The sequence below is a fragment of the Rhea americana genome, unplaced genomic scaffold (assembly GCF_003343005.1).
Source record: "Rhea americana isolate MKP2758 unplaced genomic scaffold, rheAme1 scaffold_254, whole genome shotgun sequence".
In the NCBI taxonomy this organism is placed as follows: domain Eukaryota; kingdom Metazoa; phylum Chordata; class Aves; order Rheiformes; family Rheidae; genus Rhea; species Rhea americana.
Genome location: NW_028186373.1, coordinates 409,545 through 432,258, shown reverse-complemented (window position 1 = coordinate 432,258; position 22,714 = coordinate 409,545). Strand labels below are relative to the sequence as shown.

Below are 22,714 nucleotides of genomic sequence, written 5' to 3'. Positions count from 1 at the left end.
AAAGGCACGAAGGAATTGCTTACTTCATTCTCACAAGCAAAGCCAGTGTACATTGAAAGATGGCAAGAAAACTGGGAGAGTGCTATAGCTGAATGTTTGCTAGGAAAAGGAAAGATGCACTAAAAATTTAGAAAACCTGGGCAACATCTTTCTCAGATCTTCTCTTCTCATTGCACTAGAGGGATGCTACATGGTAATCTCACCTCTCTTTTAAACATAAAACACTCAGTAATCACCTTATTAGATGGACTGGATAAGGATCGTAACCAGCTGGACTGTTTTTCTTTCTCTGTAGAAGCTGGAGATTGGGAAGCAGAATCATCTACTTTGGCCTTTTTGGAAGCAGGAGGATCTGAAGGGACCTGAAACAAAGACAGATGAGAAAAATTTAGAAAGAAGATACAAGACAAAAGCAAGTTTTGTATCTAAAAGTAAGAAACATTGATCTTTTTTACACTTTTAAAGCAAGTGGTCATTTCATGACTGCAACTTAAGGAACAACAAATGAGTGAAAACAAGAGACAGACACAAACATATCCCATGACATAATGTAGTTTCATTCCTTCAATGAAAATACACAGATAAAGGGTAGGAGGTGCAAGAGTGTTAATCAGGCAGGAATATTAGCGAGACATTTACACCATGCTGCAGAGAAATATCTACCTTTTATTATTTTTGTATGCAGAAAGGTAAGTTTTAATGTTGTTGCTGAACTAGATAGCTTATTTAAAATGAGAACAGAACAGACTTTGTTATTCTGTTTGCAGCGGTTGTTATGCCGATGACTTCACTACCCCACAGCTGCAGTGAATTCTGGGGGTGCTGCCAAGAGCTGCTTTGCCTTTTCCACAAGTGGCTCAGCTTGGCCCATAAATCATCCTCAAGCATAAGAAAGTCCTTTGGCAAGCAGAATCTCTTTCCTTCAACACTGTGAAGGAATAAAATTGCTACAGCCCCAGTGTGGCTTGCAAAAAAATTGGTAACTACTGGTTTAACTGGTGCATTGGGGATACCAGCTTGAAGCCCTGGCAGCACAAACAAGTCTATCAGCACAGGGGAAAGGTTCTGGACCCCGTTCTTCATCATGACTACAAATAATAAAAGAGGAACATACCACCTTTGTTTCTGTCTTTGTTGCTCTTCTTTCCTTCTTTCTAATTTGGATACTTTCCATATTTCTATCCAACCTGGTTCTAAGTAAGGTGGCAGAACCACGCTGCAATGATTAGTAATAGCTCGTATTTGCATCCAATTTTTCCATCTTTACCTCTCATAGTGCTTTTTGAGGGCAGAGATATTCATTCCTGTGTTTTACAGATGCACAGACACATCTGAAGGGCAAAATTTTGAGAGCCTAAAATACTTGAAAACAGGTTGAGTAGCCAGTGGAACAAAGGATATTGCTTGCCAATATCTTGTGTTCTGAAAGCCTGTCCTCTTTAAGGCATCCTAAATCGAAAACTCAAAGACCGTTTCTCCAAATGATTACTCACTTTTGAAAACTTCGACCTAAACGACTTTATCTGAAGATTACATGAGCAACTGAGAGCAGACTCCCAACTGAGTTGCAGGCAAAACTAACAACTATATAATTAGAGCAATACTATCCCTTTCACACACCTTTACTTGGAGGAAACTGTGATATCAAGAACATGAAGAGTCTTCTACTTTCATTTGAGCAGGGCAACAGTGCAGAACTATGGCTCAAGTTGATGAACATCTAGTCAATGCCAGTTCATCTGGCAGCACACACCACTCTTATGGCTTCTACAGCCCAATGTGCACAGTAACAATCAAACCAAGTCTGGAAGTTTTAGTAAAACATTCCCTGGCACTCTGGAGCTTGGGGCAGCCTTCCATATGTAGCAGATGAAGCAGAATGACATGGGTGTGTATATATGTAACCGCAAGTGCAAAATTAGCCCGTGCCAGTGCCAAATGCCAGCTTCAATGGATTTGCAAAGGATTCTTTTGGCACAGCTTCAGGCTTTCTTAGGGTTGACTCTAGAAATTGCTATGGCATGGTACCTCCCAGTTACCCAACTAAGAAAAGGCATTTCTAAATGCTTTTTGTAGAGAACACAGGACAATGCACTGGAAAAGATTCATTTTTGCTTTCAGATATGCTGTCTGTGCAGAATTAGTGACAGCATTAGAAAGGTATTTGGCAAGTGACTACTGATCCCAGCCCTATCCACTGGGGATGGTGAGCAGTGTGGGGAGGGAAACTTGGGGTGGGTGGGTGGAGGAGGAAGGGGGGCTTGGAATGAAAAAAGCAACAGGTGGCAAGACTCAGCATGGAAGCCCATTCCTCCCCCTGACCATCCGCACTCTGCTTGTCTGCAGGAGAACATGCTGTTCAGGCAGGCATGGAGACAGCCATTCTGGGCCCTCTACCCCCTCCACCATCACCACACACAGAGCTATGGTGGGATCTGTACTACAGGTCAAGTGTAAAAACAAGCCACTTTGGGAAAAGAGGAGCAAAGTTTCAGGTTTTAAGAGGGTCTGAGCGGGGAACATTTAAACGGAATTAATTCATTTGCATTTTTTAAGAAACTATGCCTCTTCTCCTGCTTTCTCCACTGTTCCCCAGTTTTCCCCTTAAATCAGGCCTTACATCCAAGCCACAGGGCTCTCAGCACAAAAAAGTTTCAGCAGACATGGGAAATGATGCTTAATCTTTTGTTGCCAGGAGCCAATGTTGATCTGAAAACATGAGTTGCAGCAAGAAAAACCCAGTAAACAAGGCACGTGTATAAGGGAAAAATAACTTTCCTTTCCCCGCAAAGAAAGAGATGAAAATGGCGTGAAGGGGAGAGGAAAGCAGGTGCTAAATGGGGCATGTAGATTGTTCCAACTTCAAGACATCTCCCATTATGTGGCTATTCAGCATTCTTAACAGTGTTCTCTAAAGTGGTAAAGTGTGTCAGCTAGACTCAAGACTGTTGCAAACATAATCTTTGAACTGCTGTGATGACCTCAGCTGGTTCTCTTTCTATTCACTATCCCATTTTATTTATATAGATTATCTGCTGACTGAGGCAGGAATTGCCTCTCACTACACGCTTATACAATGCAATGTATGAAACAACTTCTAGGTTCTATTTTAATAATATAAAAATGTAGTAGTTCTCGCATCTAGCCTATGAAATGCTGAGGCAATACATGTTGCTCTTCATCAAAAAATGGGGATTCATCTCTGAGGCTCATGAAACTGAAGGTGTCTGACTACAACCTGCAGTCATTTGATTAAATTACTGCTCTTGTGTATTTCTATCTACCAGGATATCCCACTGAAAACACTTTTGTCCATCTCCACAGAAATACTGTGTCACAAATTCATCAAAACCTCCATCTATAAATATCAAAAGCACGTCACTGACAGCCATGTATTGCACTGCACTTCTCTGGTTCTGTACAGCAGTCTGACACAGAGAGCGAATTAAATTTGTTCACAGTTACAGGAAAATACCTAGATGCAAGAACATGACTAGATACTAACCACAAAATCTTCTTCATGTGACTCACTGATTATATCTCACTCTAGGACAGATTCCAGGCAACATTATACCCTACTCTGCCATTTCTACCCCAGCCACAGCAGGCAGCAAACCTTAGTATTGGCTCAAATGTGGRTGATCTTGCTTCATTTTTTTCCCCTGGGCAAATAATGGAACATATGAAGTTATACAAGAAATCTAGTGTAACTTTTTCTATCATCTCCGTAAATGTCTTCCAAAAAACTTCAACCTAAACCCTAAAAGACTGTAATAAATATTTCTTATTTTCTCCTCAGTTTTTCTTCCATTACAGGCAACTTCATGATCTGTTAAGTAGCCTCTGAGCTGGGCAAAGCGATTTGTTAATGCACATTTTCTCAAAACCATGGACGTAAGAAACTTTATGATACAAAGCGGGCCCAGAAATATTATGTGAAAAGGTAACTTATATTTTGGACTGCTGTTGTCTAAAGCAATTGATTTTCAAGGAAAAATATACAGAGAAAGATTTACAGGGTTACTTAAAAAAAAATAAAGGCATTCCAAAGGGAAATTTGGGCATGTAAAAATTAATGGCAGCCCTTTTAAGTTAAACTGAACTTAAGCAGCCTAATTTGGCCTCTAGCCAGCCAAGACCACATTTGATATGTCAGATCAAATTTTCTTGTTAAGAATTACAGTAGCAAAACATGAGACCACTAGGAAGAATTTTTGACCCTCTACTTCTCAAAAATACAAGCCTCTCCTAGTTCTCAATGACATACATAGAACCAGCAGATCAAAGAGTAAGTACCTGCCCAACATGGTACCTGAAAGTTACTTTTCATTGCAACTTAGAATGGAAACTAGGTCCAGAAGAAATTCTAAAATTTTAAGATTTGGGAATCTTCATGGATATTATTCTTGGTCCTTGAAGACCTACCAAAGTGCATTTGCTGACATAACCCACTTTTCTATTGTATTTCCAATGCTATATAACTGGTCTGAGGTGGATGACTTTAGTTCGCTGTGCGGCTTTATTCCTCATTCTTTGTTCCACTGCACCAAACAATGGCTGCTGTATATCTAAGAAACTCTGTGCTGTGAGCAGCTATCCACGAGGGGTAAGTGAAGACAGACAGGACAGTACTCTCTCTTGGAAGGATATAACAATAGAGAAGGCCAATTCCTGCAACAATATAATTTACAATCTAAGCCTACCTTCAACAGAAAGGCATATATTGCCAAATGTGTGTGCTTCCATCACATGTATAAAACCAAACAGCATTACGAACAGGGCTAAATCCCAGCGAAACGCAGTGTCCACAAACCACCACGGATCCTGTTAAAGTGCCTCAAATATCATCATGCTCTTCATCACTCCAGGTTTTGTGATGATTTGCCTTCTAAGAGTGGAATACATTAGGCAAAAGGAATGGAAAATACTTAGGGGCCTTCTCGTCTGTGGAACTTAGCTTAGAAATGTACCTCCACAAAAAGAATCTATGCCTTAATTTCTGATCTATCTTTTGGGGATAAAATCTGACCATAGCTGAGATGAAATTTAGCATCAAATTCCAAAACTTAATGCAAGGGGAAATGGCTTGATTTTATACAATATCAGCAGAAATCACTGCATCCTATGTGGCACCTTTAAAAAGGAGAATTCGTCTATCCTCATGGCTGATTTAATGTCCTCAAAACCTAGACTAAGACAAAGAAATCTGCATTTCAGTCTCTTTAAATGAATTTTGGAAATACTGTAAAGTAGAACTGAATTTTATTTTCCTAATTCTAATGAAAATCCAGAATGTCTCTAGTGAGAACTCTGCAGCTAAAAAAGTATGCCCAATCACAATAAACAAAATTAAAAATTGCCCCTAAATCTATAGATAGCACACTATTGTTTTGTTCAAGCCATTCCTTTTGCAGCTAGACCATGCTAACAGCTGAGTTCAGTTATACCGTGAAAAAGGGTGGTGCTTCCTGTCTCATCTGATACTCAGGATGTGAAAATTAAAGTAGCTTTCTCATTAAGGGGAAAAACCACAAGACCAGACACTGGTCTGATACAAGCACGAAGAAACCTCAAAGACAGACTACTTAAGAATGTGTCAGACACCAGAGGAAGATAATAATACATTAAAAATGCAAGAGCAAAAGCTGAAGGTGAACACCCTTTACCTCTAGCATAAAGTGTCCATGCTGGCATTCAGTGCAAAAGCTGAAAACTAGTTAAACTATAATCTGCATTGGTCTGTACTAGAGGCTCACTTAGGGTCCACTGGATGAGCAGGTTCCCACTAGATCAGTGAACCTTTGATTAGAAATGATCTGGTTGTTATTTAATATGTTTTTCCTGCTAAAAAGCTAGCTCTAGGCAGGAGAAACAATTTTTTTTTAATAACTATCTCAGCTCACATCTACTCAACTAACCCAAGGGAACCTGGTAACATCTAAAATAGCGCTGTTTTACAGAGAACAGTAAAGACAGTGTAAGAGCCTATTGCGAATGAATACATCTGCACCACACAGCCATGGAAATTCTGAAAGAAAACTAGTCTAACACCTATCCTCAACATAACTTTCATCTTCATGTAAATTGGATAGAAAAGATGAATTCTCAGAGCATACAGGAGTGGAACACAAAAAAAAGGACTTGTGACTCTTAAGTTTTGGTACAGATTGATTTACAAGATCCTAAGCAAGTAACTTCTACTACCTTTCCCTATGAAACTTCCATTAATTCTGCTGTACTTCAAAAGATGTGCCGAGTAAAAACCCTCTGAAACTATAGATATTCCAGTAAAAAGGTTACAAAAGTGCCTATATGATTTTCAGACTTTTGGAATACCAGAAGTTTTTCAGGGAGGTGAAGAGTCATCTCTAGCAAATTCATGCCAACTGCCAACAGGCTTTTTTTTCTTAGCAGTTTATGGACATATCCATTAGGTTCTTGCTAGATTACAAGAAATGGATTGAACAACATCAGTCTATATCTTATTGGAAAAATACAGCATCATTTTAACATACTAAAGAAAGTCAAGGACTCAGCAGGAGTTCCACCAACAATATCTCTTACCCTTCTAAGGTGTTCCTCTAAGTCAGAATTTAGGGAGAATCAATGGCATTTTCAAAAGCAAGCAGTATCAAAACAAAAAGTATATTAGAAGTCAGGAGGCTTCAGGCTACCAAGCTGCTCCATTCTCCAGGTTTTGCCACACTTACTTCACCAACAGTAGCTTGCTTTTAAAGAATAAACTTCTCCATAGCCAAACCCTGCCCTTACCCCCCAAACACAATGAAAAAGGTGGACCTAAACTAACCTTCCAGGCAACTGCACTGCATTTAGTCATGTTATCTGCAAGGGAACCGTATGAGAACATTCCTTGTGCTCATTTGACTCAGCAACCATTATTAAGCCAAAGCTGTTGATTTTATTAATGGTTCCTTGCAGGAAAAGCACTACAGAAAATCAAGTGTTAAAATGCTCAGCCACAGAAAAGGAACAAAAAGATTGTAAGGATTATTTTTCTCATCACCTGCACACCTAGGAAGTGCTTGTTACAATATGTAGAGATTGTTTTATTTTTCTTTTTTAAAACTTTGGTTTCACTGGGCAAGAGTCCAGACTGCCAGAGCAAGGCTTTCTATCTTCTCATTTTTCACTGCTCTGGTAGAAGCACAGGTACTCATTTTACCCTGTGATTTTGGGACACATGATGATGTGAAAGATTTGCTTTCTATTTGTGCCTTCCTAGCACATACGCTGGTTGCCAGCATATGCCCCAAGTCTGACCTGTCGGGAACGTTCACAAACCACAGTTGAAAGCACTTCAGAGCGCCAGTTTTGCAGTGGCTTAAAAAGGTGCTGTGAAAAGAACCTCCCTGGAACTAACTCTCCCTTCCTATTGATGAGCCTACAAGGACTCCCTTTGTCTCTCCCAGGAGGAGGATCTTTTGGTTGTGCAAAGGCCTTATTTTACTTAACTGAATAGCAGTTTAAATGCCACTTTACAAATAGTCTCAGCCAAGGAATGCTACAGAAGAAGGTAGTGTCTTAGTCCTATGCTAGTATAGGAAGTTCATCTAAAGAATTCAGGAATAATTTTTTTCTCACACTAGTGTAAAAATTTTTAAGGAACCACACCTACAATTTACAATAGAAGTGAGATTTTATTTTGGACACTTTCTTCAGTTTAAAGCTATTTCCTATACTGTATCCTTTGCTAGAGGCCTTGAGTGAAGAATAATTTTAATTATTTTCTACTATACTCTTTACACAGCCCCTGGACCGAAACAATGTCCATTCTCAAAGCTTCTTGGCTAGGATAAAAGAAAGAAGAAAGTTTCCTCTTTTGTCTCAGCATTTCTTCATTTTATTTATTTATTTTTACTGTAACAATTAGGCTAGATGCCGTTTGATGACTGCACTTACCCTAACAAGTAGCACCAGTAAGGCATTTCTAGTAAGTTGTGGTATAGGAAAAACAGAAAAACAATAGCCCTGAAAACTCAAAATCCAAAAGCTCATATTTGAAATGGAGATGGAAAAATGCAAATAATCTCATCACTCACTTCTCTATCTCASAAAGATTAGTAAGCCTTCTAGGATACTTTTAGAACACTGTAGGCATTAACACAACTTGTAAAGTTTTTCCTAAGTTCAATATTCGTAAAGGTTTAGTAGAGTAAAGATCTCGCTAGTGCTATCTGGAAACTTACATTGAGAAAAAATGTTCAGCCTGTTCCACTAGCCAAAATTTTAATTCCTGAGCTCAACAATTACTCTTTTATTTTGCTGTTTGTCTTGTAAATCTATCATAGAAAAAGTATGCTTTGATATAGGCCTGATCCCGCAAATCCTTATTCTGTAGAAATTAAGTCTGGTTATAAGAACTTTAGGAAGAAAAATCCTACCAACTAGATCTCAAGCCCTGAAGCAAAAATGTTCCTCTAAGTGGCTAAGAAAAGACTCAGGAGAAAAAACCTATAGTGTGTTACTGCCTTGCCATATTCTCCACAGATATCATTAGCAACAACTTGGGTCAGACATTCTGATAAAGGCACTTTTCTACTATGGATGTACATTCAGGCCATCTCAGACACAACTACTTCAACGTGTTATTCTTTGTACTTCTGTGTATTTAGATAAAAGATAACCTCACTCATTCTGTGTAGGAGGTAAACTTTCACCATTCATCTGCATCAGAGTTTAGCTGCATTTCTGCAAAGGTAAACCACATATATACATACATAGACATAGAGACACACAGTATAAATTTTAAAATAAGCAACAAACAGCTTCAGCTTGCTCTTCGAAGTTTTTTAGCCAGACATAAACATCTCTTATCCTTGAAGTCATTCCCGGACACCCATGGTTTTGACCAGACTGACTAAATCTGAGGAGGATTTCAGACATGTAGCCACCGACTGGATCCTTTCTCTTGACCACATCAAATCACAGAAAGAGTCAAGCAAGGTTACAAAGCTGCTATAGAGAAATCAAAAGACTTGATACACAACCCTTTTCCCACAACCATCCAAAACCAGGAAGTAGTACAACTGGACAGAACAGTAGATATCCCTTTATATAGGAATCGCTCTCTTACATATCTGATATGCAGATGTGTGTAATTAAAATAGTAAGTATTTTATTTTAACTGATCTGGAAAAAGTTACCTACTTGAGTAAATTACTTCTACTTGCTCTAGATCCCAACTACCATCTAAACTAAAACCAACCAAGCAAAAACCTCCCATAACCACAAAAAATCCCCACAGTTCTTTAAGTACTGTGCAATGTCATGGCTTCATTGTGGCTCACAGGACTTGCCTCAAACCCACTAGCCAATATAAACCAGCTGTCCCCAAAACACGTATCCCAGGATGAGGATGTCACTTTGTGTGCTACCTAGAAACAATATGCTCTATTAGAAGTAGTAGTGACTCTTTCACTAAAACCATTTTTGTCATAACATAAATTAAATCAAGTATTCTTGAGCTGCTACTCAAGAGCCAAAGAATATATATAGAGCAATACTGGCCTTTCTCTCCACTTAYTACAGTTTGATGTGAAAGTCAGTCAGTCAGTCTTGGGCCTTATGGTCACATAAAATATGAGTCAATGCAATGACAAGTGCCTGACTGACAGGTGGAAAAAATACTGGTGGTGGTGGTGGAAAGAAAAGAGGACAAAACCAAATGACGAATTGTTTTTAAATGAAACCATTTCCTCCTCTATATCACAGAACCATCTTCAGAAGACATAATCTTTCCCTGCATGATAGCTGTAATAATCACAAAGCTGCTTTAACCTGAAGAGTGTCCAAAACCTATACAAACATTACATTATTAACACAGCCATTCTGGTCTCAAAAGCCTACAAATCTTCAGTAGGTGTTCATCAAAATCAGTATTTCCTATGCAAAGAGATTCTGCATCTCTGACTCCTGTAGCTGGAATTCCCCTGGTATGGGCAACCGCAAGATGACCATGGTATGATACCCATTGTACAGACGGGAAAACTGAAATAAGCAATATAGTGACAAAAACAAAGTAAAAGCCACGTATGAACATGCTAACTTAATATTAGTGGTTAAAACCCTTGAATAAACCTAATTAGTTATTAAGCAACATAGTTGAGGTGTGGCTCTCAGTGCAAACTGGAAGCCTCTTTTCCATTTGCTGGGAGCCTGCTTTGCCCTTCCAGTGGAACTAAAAGTTATGGCTTGAAAAGAATTCCCTGCCCTGTGGTTTAAAACAAAACAACACAAAAAAATCAACTCACTTCCCACTGCTGGAGTACAGCCACTGACTGAGACTAGTGTAAAACAGGTCAGAAGGACTAAGCAGGAAAAATGGCCCTTTTTCCTCTGGTCATTTTTATTGGCAACAGTTGTCTGGGAACTTTCTGATGCTATGTCAATATGCAGGGAAGAAGAGTGCGACTGATTGAGGAAAAGAGAAATTAAGCATGTGAATATGCCCATGAACACACACATGCATGTACATTCAAGGAAAACAGAAAACAGGTTTGAAAGTCCAGAGGAACTAAGGGCTCTGGCTCCTGTCACTACTGAAGTTGAGGGGAGTTATGGCATCAGAATTTGTGGAACATTCATCAAGGAAAAGCAAAATTTCCTCTAAGAACAGACTTTCTTTGCCCAATCTTYGATGAATTCTTTGCAGAGTCGTGGTTCTGGAATCTAAAAAGCACTCTGAGGATGAGATTTTCCCCTCTCACTTTCTTTTAAATTAAACCAGGATCTCTTGCCATAACTGCACTTAAGTTCCAGCTTCAAACTCTCTCCAAGGCATCAGTTCCTGTATTGTGGAGACATGTCCACTCTGCCAGCCAACAATCTCATTTTAATTTCAAATGTTACATAAAAGGACAAGTATTCCCCTCATGTTTTCCACTAATATTGGCTCTAGCAGGCAGGTTGTTCTTCCTCAAATACCTGCCAATGCATAATGAACTTCAAACAGCTAGGCAGTTTATGAACTCCAAAAAGGGAGGGAGGGGTCTAAATTGATGGATAACAGATGGGCTTTTGTTGCTGCTTTGTCAGACCCTCCTGTAATACCTGGGCAGACAAGCTCTAGATTGTGCTGATACAGATTCTTCCCCAACTCCTCTGGTGCCTGCAGAATTCCCTAGAGCACAGTATCTGCCTTTGATTTAGCATGGTGATGCAGCTAAGAGCTACCAGCACCTTACATTTACATGTCCCATTTTTTTATTTTATTTTATTTTATTTTATTCCAAGGACAGTTTTTCTTTAAACAGAGACCTTGCTCTTCAAAGCTTCCTCATGAATTCCCCTAAGTTTCACTCATCTCCCTCACTTTGGCATCTTTCCCAAGCAAAGGCCATAATCACAGGTTTTGTGACTATTAGGGTGACATATTATTTTACCACCCCAGATACCAAGTCCCATCCCGCTAAAATCTGGCGTCAGATCACAGGACATCTCTGACAACATACTTGGCTTATCCCACGTAAGTGCACATCTGAAGCCAGGACACCTCCAGCGGAGTTAGTTGTTGCAATGGTAGGCTGTCAGGGCAACCATCTCCCTGTATACTCTTCTGTGCCAAAAGTTCACCAGCCATCTCAATGTTAATCTCAAACTCTACTACTTTTACAGTGGTGCCTATTAGACAAAAAATATGATCAAGTCCCTTTAAGGATAGTTGCCAGGAATTTGATTTCCTACATAATTTTCTATATTTAATTAGTTGTGCATTCTGCAAGACAAAGCTCAAAAGTTTGGGTTTGTTTTTCAAGCTGAATAATTATGTGAGAAAAAATTAAAAAATACCATGGCAAAACTGATAAGCAGGGTATATTCAACCATCTCTCAAGATTCAGTTGAATAATCAGGCCTTCAGTCCTCTCTCCACTCTTCCTCTCAACAACTAATCTGATACTTGTGGCAGGCTGGTTTGCTGTCAAGACCTGTGGCAAAAGCCTGGCACATGTGTGTAAGCATGTGACAGCGATGGGGGTAGGGGAACAGAACACAGCCATTTGTCAGCCTAAGCCACAGATAGTAGTCTAAGCACATCACGATGAATTACTTCAAAGTCTGAAGAGCCAGTAGAGCATAGCAAATACAAACCCACTTGTCCACACCGTGATCCATGCTTACTTGAATTTATTTATAGGGCTCTTGTTGACAATCTGCTCTGCATCCCTTCCCCCACTTAATAAAAAAGCATTTTAACAGCAGATCTAGTTTGGTTCTGGTGTCATTCTAGTAATGAACAATACTTTGGAATAAAAATTCTATTAAACATTAGGGGTCCTTAAGGTTGCAGAAAGGCTGCATTGCCCTAGGGCTGAGGTCAATGCATTATTTCTTCGTGTGCATTCGATTTGTTTGAGAGGGCTGCAGAAAAGCTAGAGATTTGTGGAATAAACAGGCTAACAGTCTCATCAAAGCACAGGAAGCCAGGCTCTTTGCTTCTAAATCTAAGTATAGCAAGGTATAGAGAAACAATGGCWGTTAGCTAAGAGGTATTCACAAAGTCAGCAACAAAGAAAGAGCAACAMTGAGTCTGTATTTTCTTTTCTAAACAATGAACAATGCAATTTTTATATCCAAGACTACTTTAAACTTATGGGTGAGAGTATACTGACAAATCATTGATTATGTATTAATGGTTCCAAATCTTATTATGGTTAAGARACAGTGTAATGGAAATCTCTACTCCTAAGGAAAAAAAATGGTGCAAGCCTTCATTCATCTATCCAGTTCTAGTGGAAACTACTATCTCGGGTCTTCCAATCACAAGAAGGCTACACTTCTGACTGAAGATAAGCAATGATCATACAGTTAAAAGTATTTTAGATGCAAATAGATGTAAGTGAGGCACTGAGAACATTTAATATCATTAAACATATTTTTTCATTCACGTATTGCCAGTCAAGACAGAGACATTTGTGTAAATGCATAATTTTTGAGGAATATCTTCTCACCATCCATATACAGAAGATAGGAAAAAAACCCAAATCCTTTACTTACAAAAYGTTTTGAAACCTACAGAAAAGATAGATAGATGCTTCCTTAAGCGCCCAAGAACAATTCTAAGAAAGCCAAAGTAGCTCATCTACTTTAAATAACAGTTATTACTTCTGAAAGATCCCCAGAGCTCCAAGGATAAAGCTAGACAACCAATTAGTCTTAGACTTTCAAAGCTTCTTTTGCTGCGTTTAGAAATAAGCATCACATGCTCCTTGCACCTTGCTCAGTTAAGGAGGGAGGGTTATGAAGAGGGTAGTGAAGGGTGAGAAGGGATGAAGAAAAGGAGAGGGATCTTCATTTTGCTCTTTCCAGAAAATTCATGAAGCAACTGTTCGCTACTCTTCTGTGAGAGAAGGTTTACTTTGGAAGAATCTTTCCTGGTTCAGTGAGTGATTTGTCTAAATAGAACTAGTTTTACCTAGSACATTCATCATGCAAGATAGACACACTTAGAAAAGGGCTTTTATACTTCAGTGCAGCCAACAGCACTGAAGAAAGAGAAACGTGCAACAATAAAAAAAATAATAAAATAATTGAGCAAAACCACCCGCTAAGTTGGGATGATCAATGTGTGTGCATCAATGATATTTAAAAAAAAAAAAAAAAAAAAGCCTTTAGCAAAACTTTTCATTCCAATATGCAAAATATTGACAAAAAGCCTACCATTTTTCCTTTTTTCCAACATAGAAATCACCTTTTTATTACAGAAAATGGATCTAAAAGGAAATACTCGCAATATGTGCATGATTAAATACACAACATATTTCAAAAAAAAAMCCTAATTTTGTATAACATCAACTGAGGCAGCAAAAGATAATTTGAAAAGAAAAAATGGAAGGAGAATGGAATGAACATGAGGAGAAAAAACTGGGACAGCACATGAAGGCTTTCAGTTCTTGTATAATGTGATGGATTTTAAGCCTTAAGGGGGAGAACTGGCTAAGCAATATTACAATGCAGCGTGACTGAGCAGCCACATGGGTTGTGTCTGCTACAACTCTATTAATAGGATAAAAGATTAGAGAGGTTTGGCTATATACATCCTATATCTACCAACATTAATTCCTTGGTGGAATTCCTTCTTTCTCTCTCCTCTCCATTTCACTGCCATAGAGATTCCTAGGGGTGTCAGAATATGAACAGCACCCCACAAGGGCCTCATGGAGCAAACTGTCACACCAGACTGGACTTCACTCAGCTGAGTAGCCCCCTCCTAAGGTATTYGCTGGTCCCAATTCAGCTTCCATATCTCACAAAGCATTTAAGCTTTTATTCAAAAAAAAATATTAGGCTTTAAACACAAATTTAATGTTAAGCATTTAAGTTAATTGCAGAATTTAGGCCTCAGTTGGTCCCTGTGTAATGAGTTATGTTCACTGTGCCCAAATAATAAATATGAACACCTACAGGACCCCACATTTACCTTTTTTTTCCTCTTACTTTTCACTTTCTTGTTACAGTGTGAGTTCTATTCCACATTCCTGCTCTGTATGTGTAATTTGCACAACCTCTATAAAGATGGTCAAATAAATATCTTGTGATCTCACAAGAATGAAAATAAGCTTATTTAAAACAAAAAGTATATCTTCAGGGGGTTTGGCAGTAACTTTCAATTATTTTTAATTGCCTGGAAAATTAAAATAAGAAAATAATGTGGTATAAATGTTAGGGAGTATTATTAAGTAGTTTTTTTAATACCTTAGACATAGCTTAATAGACAAAAAAAAATTTTTTTAAGTCCCCCCGTGGTCATCTGCTCAATATGAATGGACTATCTGTTCTCATACTTCCTCAAGGGGCAACTGAACTGAAATATTCCATGATAGAAACCAGACTGAGTTTGACCTGGTGGGCAATGAGAACTCCACGGAACCCTTAAAATTTGGGTTTAATTACAAACCACCGCAGAGTCTGGACTGCAGCCAGAGATCAGAAATACACTGAAAGGGCTTGAGAGAACATTTGGAACTCTAAACACCAACTGTCTCTCTCCCATTTTTTTCTTCTCTTACAGCAGGGGATGGATTTTTTTTCTTCCCATCAACGCAACTGACTGACTGACAAACTGCCAAGTAAGAAAGATTTCCAAGGTAACAGGGCAAATCCGCCTGCCCTTCTTCTCAGGGAATTATGCTATCAGAAGTCTCTAACATTTCATCCAACCCATCATAGGAATCAACTAGAACTGAAATTGAGCCCTGGTATCATGATGGCTTCAAAGTCTCAGATTATATTTTCTTCTTTTGTGTGAGACTTTGAATTCTTAATACCAGTTGTGGGTTGAAGTTTTCTAATGAAGCCTGTAATGCAGTGATTGAAGAACACAAGGCTTTGAGCAGTACTGTATGTTAGGAAACATCTCAAGCAGCCTAGCTGAAAAGAAGCACTGAAAAATCTTACATAAGTGTAGGCACGTATCCTTCAGTACTCTGGGCAGAACAGAACTGCTACATTTTTGTCAAAGCTAGAGTATAAATTAACAATAAAAGCCTAACCTAAAAGTCRTCATTCAAGGAAAAGACTGAATCAGGCCCTCAATCCATGAAAGCACGCACAGTTATATCAGTGTAAACAGAAGACAGAAGATAGACCTGTGTGAAGGGAATGTAACTACCCAGCTACGCTAATAAATTGTTTCACTAGGTCTGCATTTCAACGGTGTTTTCATACATCCAGTATGCAAGAATTTTATAAAAAATAATAATTAGACATAAATAAATAAATAAATAAATAATCAGGGATTGATAGGCTCTACCTCACTGAGAGGGGCACATATGTCTCTGCCAACAGGTTGGCCAACCTGGTAAAGAGGGCTTTAAACTAGGAAGGATGGGGGAAGGGGGGAGTTACAAAGATAGGATAGTCGGCAGAACACCATTCAAATTGTAATGCTTCCAGCTCCTACACGCAGCCAGGGAAGTGCATATGAGACATGGCTATGAGGGATTCTCTTGCACCCCTCYCGGGAAACCTGCATGCTCAGGTACCTCTCTGAAATGCCTGTACGCCAATGCATGCACCATGAGGAATGAACAGGAAGAATTGGAGATCTGCATACAGTCAGAGGGCCACGATCTCATGGCAGTTACAGAGACGTGGTGGGATAGCTCCTATGACTGGAAAGCTGTCATGGACGGCTACATGCTTTTTAGAAAGACAGGCCAGAAAGGCAAGGTGGTGAAGATGTGAGAGGGCACCTGGAATGTATTGATCTCTGCCTAGGAGTGGAGGAAGAGCAAGTCAAGAGCTTATGGGTAAGGGTTAAAGGGGAGGCTAACGTGGGTGACACTGTTGTGGGTGTCTACTAGAGGCCACCTGATCAGGAAGAGGAAGTCAATGAGGCCTTCTACAGACAGCTGGAAGTAGCCTCATGATCACAGGCCCTGGTTCTCATGGGCCAGGATATCTGCTGGAAAGACAACACAGCTAGGCACAAACAGTCCAGGAGGCTCCTGCAGAGCACTGATAATAACTTTTTGACACACTTGGTGGAATAGCCAACGAGGAGAGGTGTGCTGCTGGACTTCGTACTAACCAACAAAGAAGGACTAGTTGGAGATGTGAAGACTGGGGGCAGCCCTGGCTGCAGTGACCATGAGATAGATGGTGGAGTTCAGGATCCTGCGTGGAGCAAGCAAGGCAGTAAATAGGATTGTAACACTAGAGTTCAGGAGAGCAGACTTTGACCTCTTCAGAGAGGTCATGCCATGGGCTAGGGCCCTAGAATGAAGGAGGGGTCCAAAAGAGCTGGCTAATATTCAAGCATCACTTCCTCCAAGCTCAAGAGTGGTGCATCCTAAGGAGAAAGAAGTCCAGCAAAGGGGGCAGGAGATCTGCATGGATGAGCAAGGAGCTCCTGGCAAAACTCAAACAGAAGAAGAAAGTATACAGAATGTGGAAAAAGGGACAGTCCACTTGGGAGGAATACAGGAACACTGTTAGAGTATGCAGGAATTTGACGAGGAATGCTAAGGCCCATTTGGAATTAACCTGGCAAGGGATGTCAAAAACAACAAGAAGGGCTTCTTCAAATACATCAGTACTAATGYGAGGGTGACAGAGCACTGGAACAGGTTGCCCAGAGAGGCTGTGGAGTCTCCTTCTCTGGAAATATTCAAAACCCACTTGGACATAATCCTGTGCAACATGCTCTAGATGACCCTGCTTGAGCAGGGGGGTTGGACTAGATGATCTCCAGAGGTTCCTTCCAACCTCAACCATTCTGTGATTCCGTGAGAGAAATGGTATGTATTCACCTGGAATACAGACAGGAAATCACTCTCTGATGAGAGAAGATGAAGTGATGGTAGACTGTGCATAGAAGGGTCGTTATCACCCATGACCTGAGTTCTGTACAGGAACTCATGAAAACATAGACGGAGGGTTCAATCTGTGCAGTGGCACGAGAAATGTCAAACATATGCGTTCAGGCACATGCTCCCAAACTCTCGATAGGAAAGAAGAGAACTACTGTCTTTTTCAAGAAGACAAATTCGGATCTGTGCTGCTGGTCTTTACAGGAGTCCTGCACTGTACTCCTAGACAATTGAACATGTATGTGCACCACATTTACCCATCCTAAGGCATCCACTTACGATGCCTGCAGTTGTTGCATGCACATTTATTGTTAGTACAGAGAGACAAGGAAGAAGGCCAGAAAGGTGACTGTGTGGAAAAATAGCCTAACATCTTTCCCAAAGGACCCAAACAATTTTGCCTCTCCATAAGAGAAATTCCTTTTCTTCTGTTGCTCTGAAACACAATTTCCTTAATTCACTCTCTACCATGTGCTACGAAAAGAAAAAGCCAAAGAAAACAAGTCCATAAAATGCTTCTTGATGTGTAACCTTAGTAAATGACTTAAATGGAACAGATAACAGACTAATAATGAAAACGCAGACAATTTATTCCAGTGTCACTCTGTTGTGCCAACATATTTGATACATAACATCATACAACAATGCATTGGAAGATGGGCAGGCCTATGGTTTGCTTTGTACTTTGAAGTTCCCCTTAAGGATAGCTTCCAACTTATATTACCAGAGTTTTGCTTGGTTTAAACAATACAGAAAAACATACCAAGCTCAGAGAATAATTGACTGAAAGATTTACTTGCAAAACATCAGAAACTGTAGTGTCTTGTCGCGTCCAAACAACAAATGAAAAAAAAAATGTACAACTCAAATACATAAGAAAAAGCAGAAACTAGATTTACCACTCTTTCACTTCTGCAACCCAACTTAAAAAGGATAGCATTTTCATTTGCCTGAAGAGACAAAGTTATGTTTCAAATACTACTCTTATAATAAAGTGTTAGGGGTGAAAGGATATTCTGCTAAGGCTTTTTATTGACTTTATTCCCTTCTTCCCTAGCACGGAATGATATGCCACCAATTCTTGATCTATCTCATATTAGGGATATCTCTGTTCTGATTTTCTGAGATCAGACCTAAACAAAATAGGTTAATTTGAAGGGTTAATGGAATATAATTCTGTCAGCTGAAGCCCAAGATTGACACTGGAATAGAGCAACAGAATATTACACTGGTCACTTTCCCAGCTGGGCAATGTGTTTGGCTGGCTGGCTGACAATTTCTCTCTTGCTGTGCAAGGTACCAGCTTAGCAGGAAAAGGCCCAAGAAGGCAACACACCATACAGGAATGGAGCAAAGGCAGACAAGATGGGTTTGGTGGAGGAATGGCTCCAGACAGGGTTGATTTTTGTCTCATCTTTTCAAGGAAGAAAAGCCTGCTGGTATAAATACACCATACTACCTACTCAGCCTAGCAAGCAAGCAAGAATGAATCAGAGGGAAGCTGGTATTTCAGCTAAAGAAAGACTACTCAAGCTGAGAAAAGCCAGAGTTCATCTCCAGGAGAAACCTAAAAGCATTTAGGCAAAAAAAAAAAATATATATATATATATATATATCACCTTCAGGTAGATATAAAATTAAACTTCCATGGTACCACAGTCAAATACTTCAAAGATCTTCATCTTATTAAGGCCAAAAACAAAACCAAGAAAAAAAAACAAACAAAATCATTAACAGTCATCTAAGCTCTCTCACACATGGAGCCTGAGTCTTGATTTCCAAGAACATTTAGGCTGGTTCTTCCAACCACCATAATGAGACCTTAGAGTAGGAAGCAGAAGAACTGGGCTGCACATTCACCATTCTCTGCTAAACTCTCCCTGACAAACTTGTAATCATATTCTCTACAAGGCCAAGTTCAGTCTTCAACTTCTATAAGAAACAGACTCAGCCATTACTGTAGAGAAAGAATGCTGCACACAGAACAAGATCCTAGCATAATGGAGTTAAAACAGCAAATTTCAAACAAGAGAGAAGAAAAAAATGTTTAAAATAATTGTTTATAATCTCAATCTTTTATTAAAGGATACAATTGAAGTGATAAACTCCCCCACAAAACTCAACTGCTATTGCCGAAAGGGGAGGAAGGAACTGAGGAAGCGTAGCAAATAATGTCTGGCTCAGCTGCTCAGGGTAGCAGCTGTCCTGAAATCCTCATTGGAGGGAACAAGCCAAGAGGTCATGGAAATCACAATTATTTGGAATGAAGAGGGGAAACAATAGGTTGGGGCCCTCTGTCTCCTTGCTTTTCTCATCTCTTTTGTTAGCTGTTGCCTTTCCAGAATACGTTGCTGTCTTTATTCTAGACAGATTTGGGGTTTGGTTTTGTATACGTTCCCATTTCTCTCCTGTAGCTCCATAATGGGGGGGGGGGTTTATCCCTACCACCATTGCACTGCCTGTCTCTGGCATGCATGTCATCAACTACTTTTGGTTGACCTAGAAAGCAGCTGGAGGCTTTAACTTCCTCAGTGATGGCTAGTATAATTCAACTCAAATCAAAGATAACCCCCTAAAATTTAGATTTCTTCTATCCATTCTTTGTAGAGTCCCTCTCCTAGAGAAAAGCTAATGCTACTGCAGGTGACATGACACTAATAAACCCGTCAAAACCACTGCTTTGCTTGCGGGAAGGAACAATACTGCAGCACTAGTTAATTCCGGGGAACTTCAGAGGGAAGGGAAAAAGCTAGTGTAGACAAGGTCATTCTGTTCAAACGTAGTATAATAAAGCTTGATTTACCTTGAGGGCTAACAGGGCTTATTATCAGGTCACAATGTTTGGTCCTGCTATTGCCAAAATTGGTTTGTTAAGATTTTGGACAGTGTAATAAAATATGATTTTTGTTCTGGCTCTCACATTGTAGACTTGCATGACCTTGGGCAAGTCACTTAACTCTGCTGAAACTAATGTTTATTTCGGTAATGAATGCTGTGAAGCTGATTAATTTGCAAAAGAGCTTTAAAATAGCAGGCCTCGCATAATGGAAGAGCCTAACTGTTCTTGCTTAGCATGACTCAAACGACAGCATAAACAAGCACATAGCCGGAAAACGCAGCACAGCTCACTCTCAGAAGTTTCGATAGAGACTGAAAAGATTGACTTTTTGTACAGAATTTTTAAAACCAAGCCTCACATATCCTTATTTGACACTCTAGGATGAAGCTGTTGTAGTCCTGTTGGCTCAAAAGAAAAGGTGAAACAACCCTCCCAAATTTAATAATTTTAAGTTAGAGTTGGCAGTTAATGGTAGAAACTCCTCACCTGTAGTAGTAAGGATGTACACAAAAACTGCTGAAAGCTACTCTGTAAGTAACACTGGGATAAACCTAAGATCAGAAAAAAAAAAAACAAGCCCTATACTTTTTCTCTTCCGATTAAAAAAGTCTTTTCCCCCTCTTTTCATTTTACAGGTCCATAAACAGCTTCAATTTTGATCCACAAACTAAGGATTTGTTGCCATCAGAATTGTTTAATGGAACAATTCTTGTACTTTAATCTTGATAAGGAGACCCGTGTATGAATTCGAATAACATCTTGAAAGATTAAGTGTAATAAGAAGGCAGATATGTTGAAAAAAGATTAAAACTTCATCTGATACCAAACTCCCAGGCAAAGCATACTACTTCCTCCCCTTTATCCTACGTGTTCCTGATTCCTGACACCATATTAAGAAACATAAGGCACAAAACAAAAACCCAGCAAAATCAAGGTTTCATTTTATATTTGGGACAGATTTAATCCATTTGCACATGAGATAAAGCCACAGTATAGTTAGATGATTTTCATTTTGGCCATTCACCATCAACAGACTTGAAATATCCCATCACAGAGCAGTGCTGTGTGATTTACAGCACCATAATATTTCCGAAAGCAAAAGACTTCATTTTCTTCTAATGATATTTGGCTTGGATTGTTTTTTTGAACTGCTGTTGTTTTTAGGTTCAACAGGAGACATGTTTCTCTAAGCTGATTTCTTTGTGGCTGAGGATTTAATCAGGTCAAAGTGGCGATTAAAACAGGGACTATAAAAACWATCCTTAAAGGGGCAGCTGCAACATTAAGCTCTCTCCTACCCCCTAGCTCCCCTTAAAATCAGAAGTGATTTATTATCTAGACTCTGTGGGTCTCCTTTCTTCTGGATAGGGGTGCAATACTATGGGAAAATACTAAGAAACTATAATATGCAAATAAATTAAGTGCAGTATTCAATGTAAACACATTAACACCATCAAAGCATCCCTAAAGGTGGGTTTTCTGACACTCACTTTACTGTAGCATACCCCCTGTAAATTTCCTGCGCAGCTACCTCAGAGCCTCTCAGTGCTACTGATACCCTTTTCTGCAGTGTCCCACTTGCTGCTTTGTAGGTCTGTGGTTCTTTTCATTCATCCAAAGATAGCACGATAGCACATTTACAGTGGTGAGAAACAGGAGAACAAAAAATGTATATGGACCAGCATTTCCACACCTCTAAGCTGAATGAACACAAACCATTAAGGTCAAAATCTCTTTTTCAGTGACAACTAATTTCAGAAATTGAATCTTATTTTAAAGCAACTTAAACTGTGACCTGTATCAAGAGCCAACAAGCTACACCATCAGATACACCAACCCTGTGCCCACCCTCACACAGGGCAACAAAACCAGGCCAAATGACTGGATGGAGGATGAAAGCTGCGAGTTTTTGGCTCCTAATCCTATGCTCCAACTACTAGAAATAGCTGGCAGTTTTGATGGGTGTTATTCTCAAAAGTTTAGAGCAAAAACAGCCTCTCCTGAACTTCATGGAAGCTCTGCATCAGAACCAAGCAATATTTTCAAAAGCATTAATGGATTTCCTTTGAAAGCAACATCTATTTGGTAAGCTTACTTGGTGATTTAGTCTTCTCCTCACTTCCATCACTCTGACACCTTTAAGATACCAACTTTGTCTTGACATGTGGCATAACATCTTCCAAGCTATTCTTGGCACTCTGCTCCTGCTCTCTTTCTGTGTGTTCAACCATTTGAAAGCTGATTTGGGTCACAACTAATAGGATTAGATACTAAAATCATGGGATGATAGCAGTATTCCTTGTTGAGCTAATASGACCCATGTGGAATGCAACTGAGGGTGGCTTTAGGATGTTTGGGAAAGCATTCATGACAACATGTTCTTTTTTTAGCCCTGTTTAATTATAATTAATGCTGAAGCCGGACAACATTTCCACAAAAACAACCCCCTCAACTTTACTCTTTTTCTACAGTGATTTTCTTTACTTTGTACATCAGCAAAACATCAGCAAACATGCTAATAAAGTGGGTGACAAAGCAGTATCGG

The 22,714-nt window shown here is 39.4% G+C and overlaps 1 protein-coding gene across 2 annotated transcripts in view; it reads right to left on the bottom strand.

Annotated features, from left to right (window-relative positions):
- The window catches only part of SKI (SKI proto-oncogene), a 115,651-nt gene that overhangs the window by 10,951 nt on the left and 81,986 nt on the right, over positions 1-22,714 (bottom strand). For both annotated transcript variants that reach the window (XR_014896130.1, XM_085307151.1), the window contains exon 2: positions 237-362. Coding sequence is in view for 1 of the 2 variants with exons in the window: in XM_085307151.1 (XP_085163277.1) it covers positions 237-362 (126 nt within the window). In the remaining variant the exon portion in view is untranslated. The remainder of the gene's footprint in view (positions 1-236; positions 363-22,714) is intronic.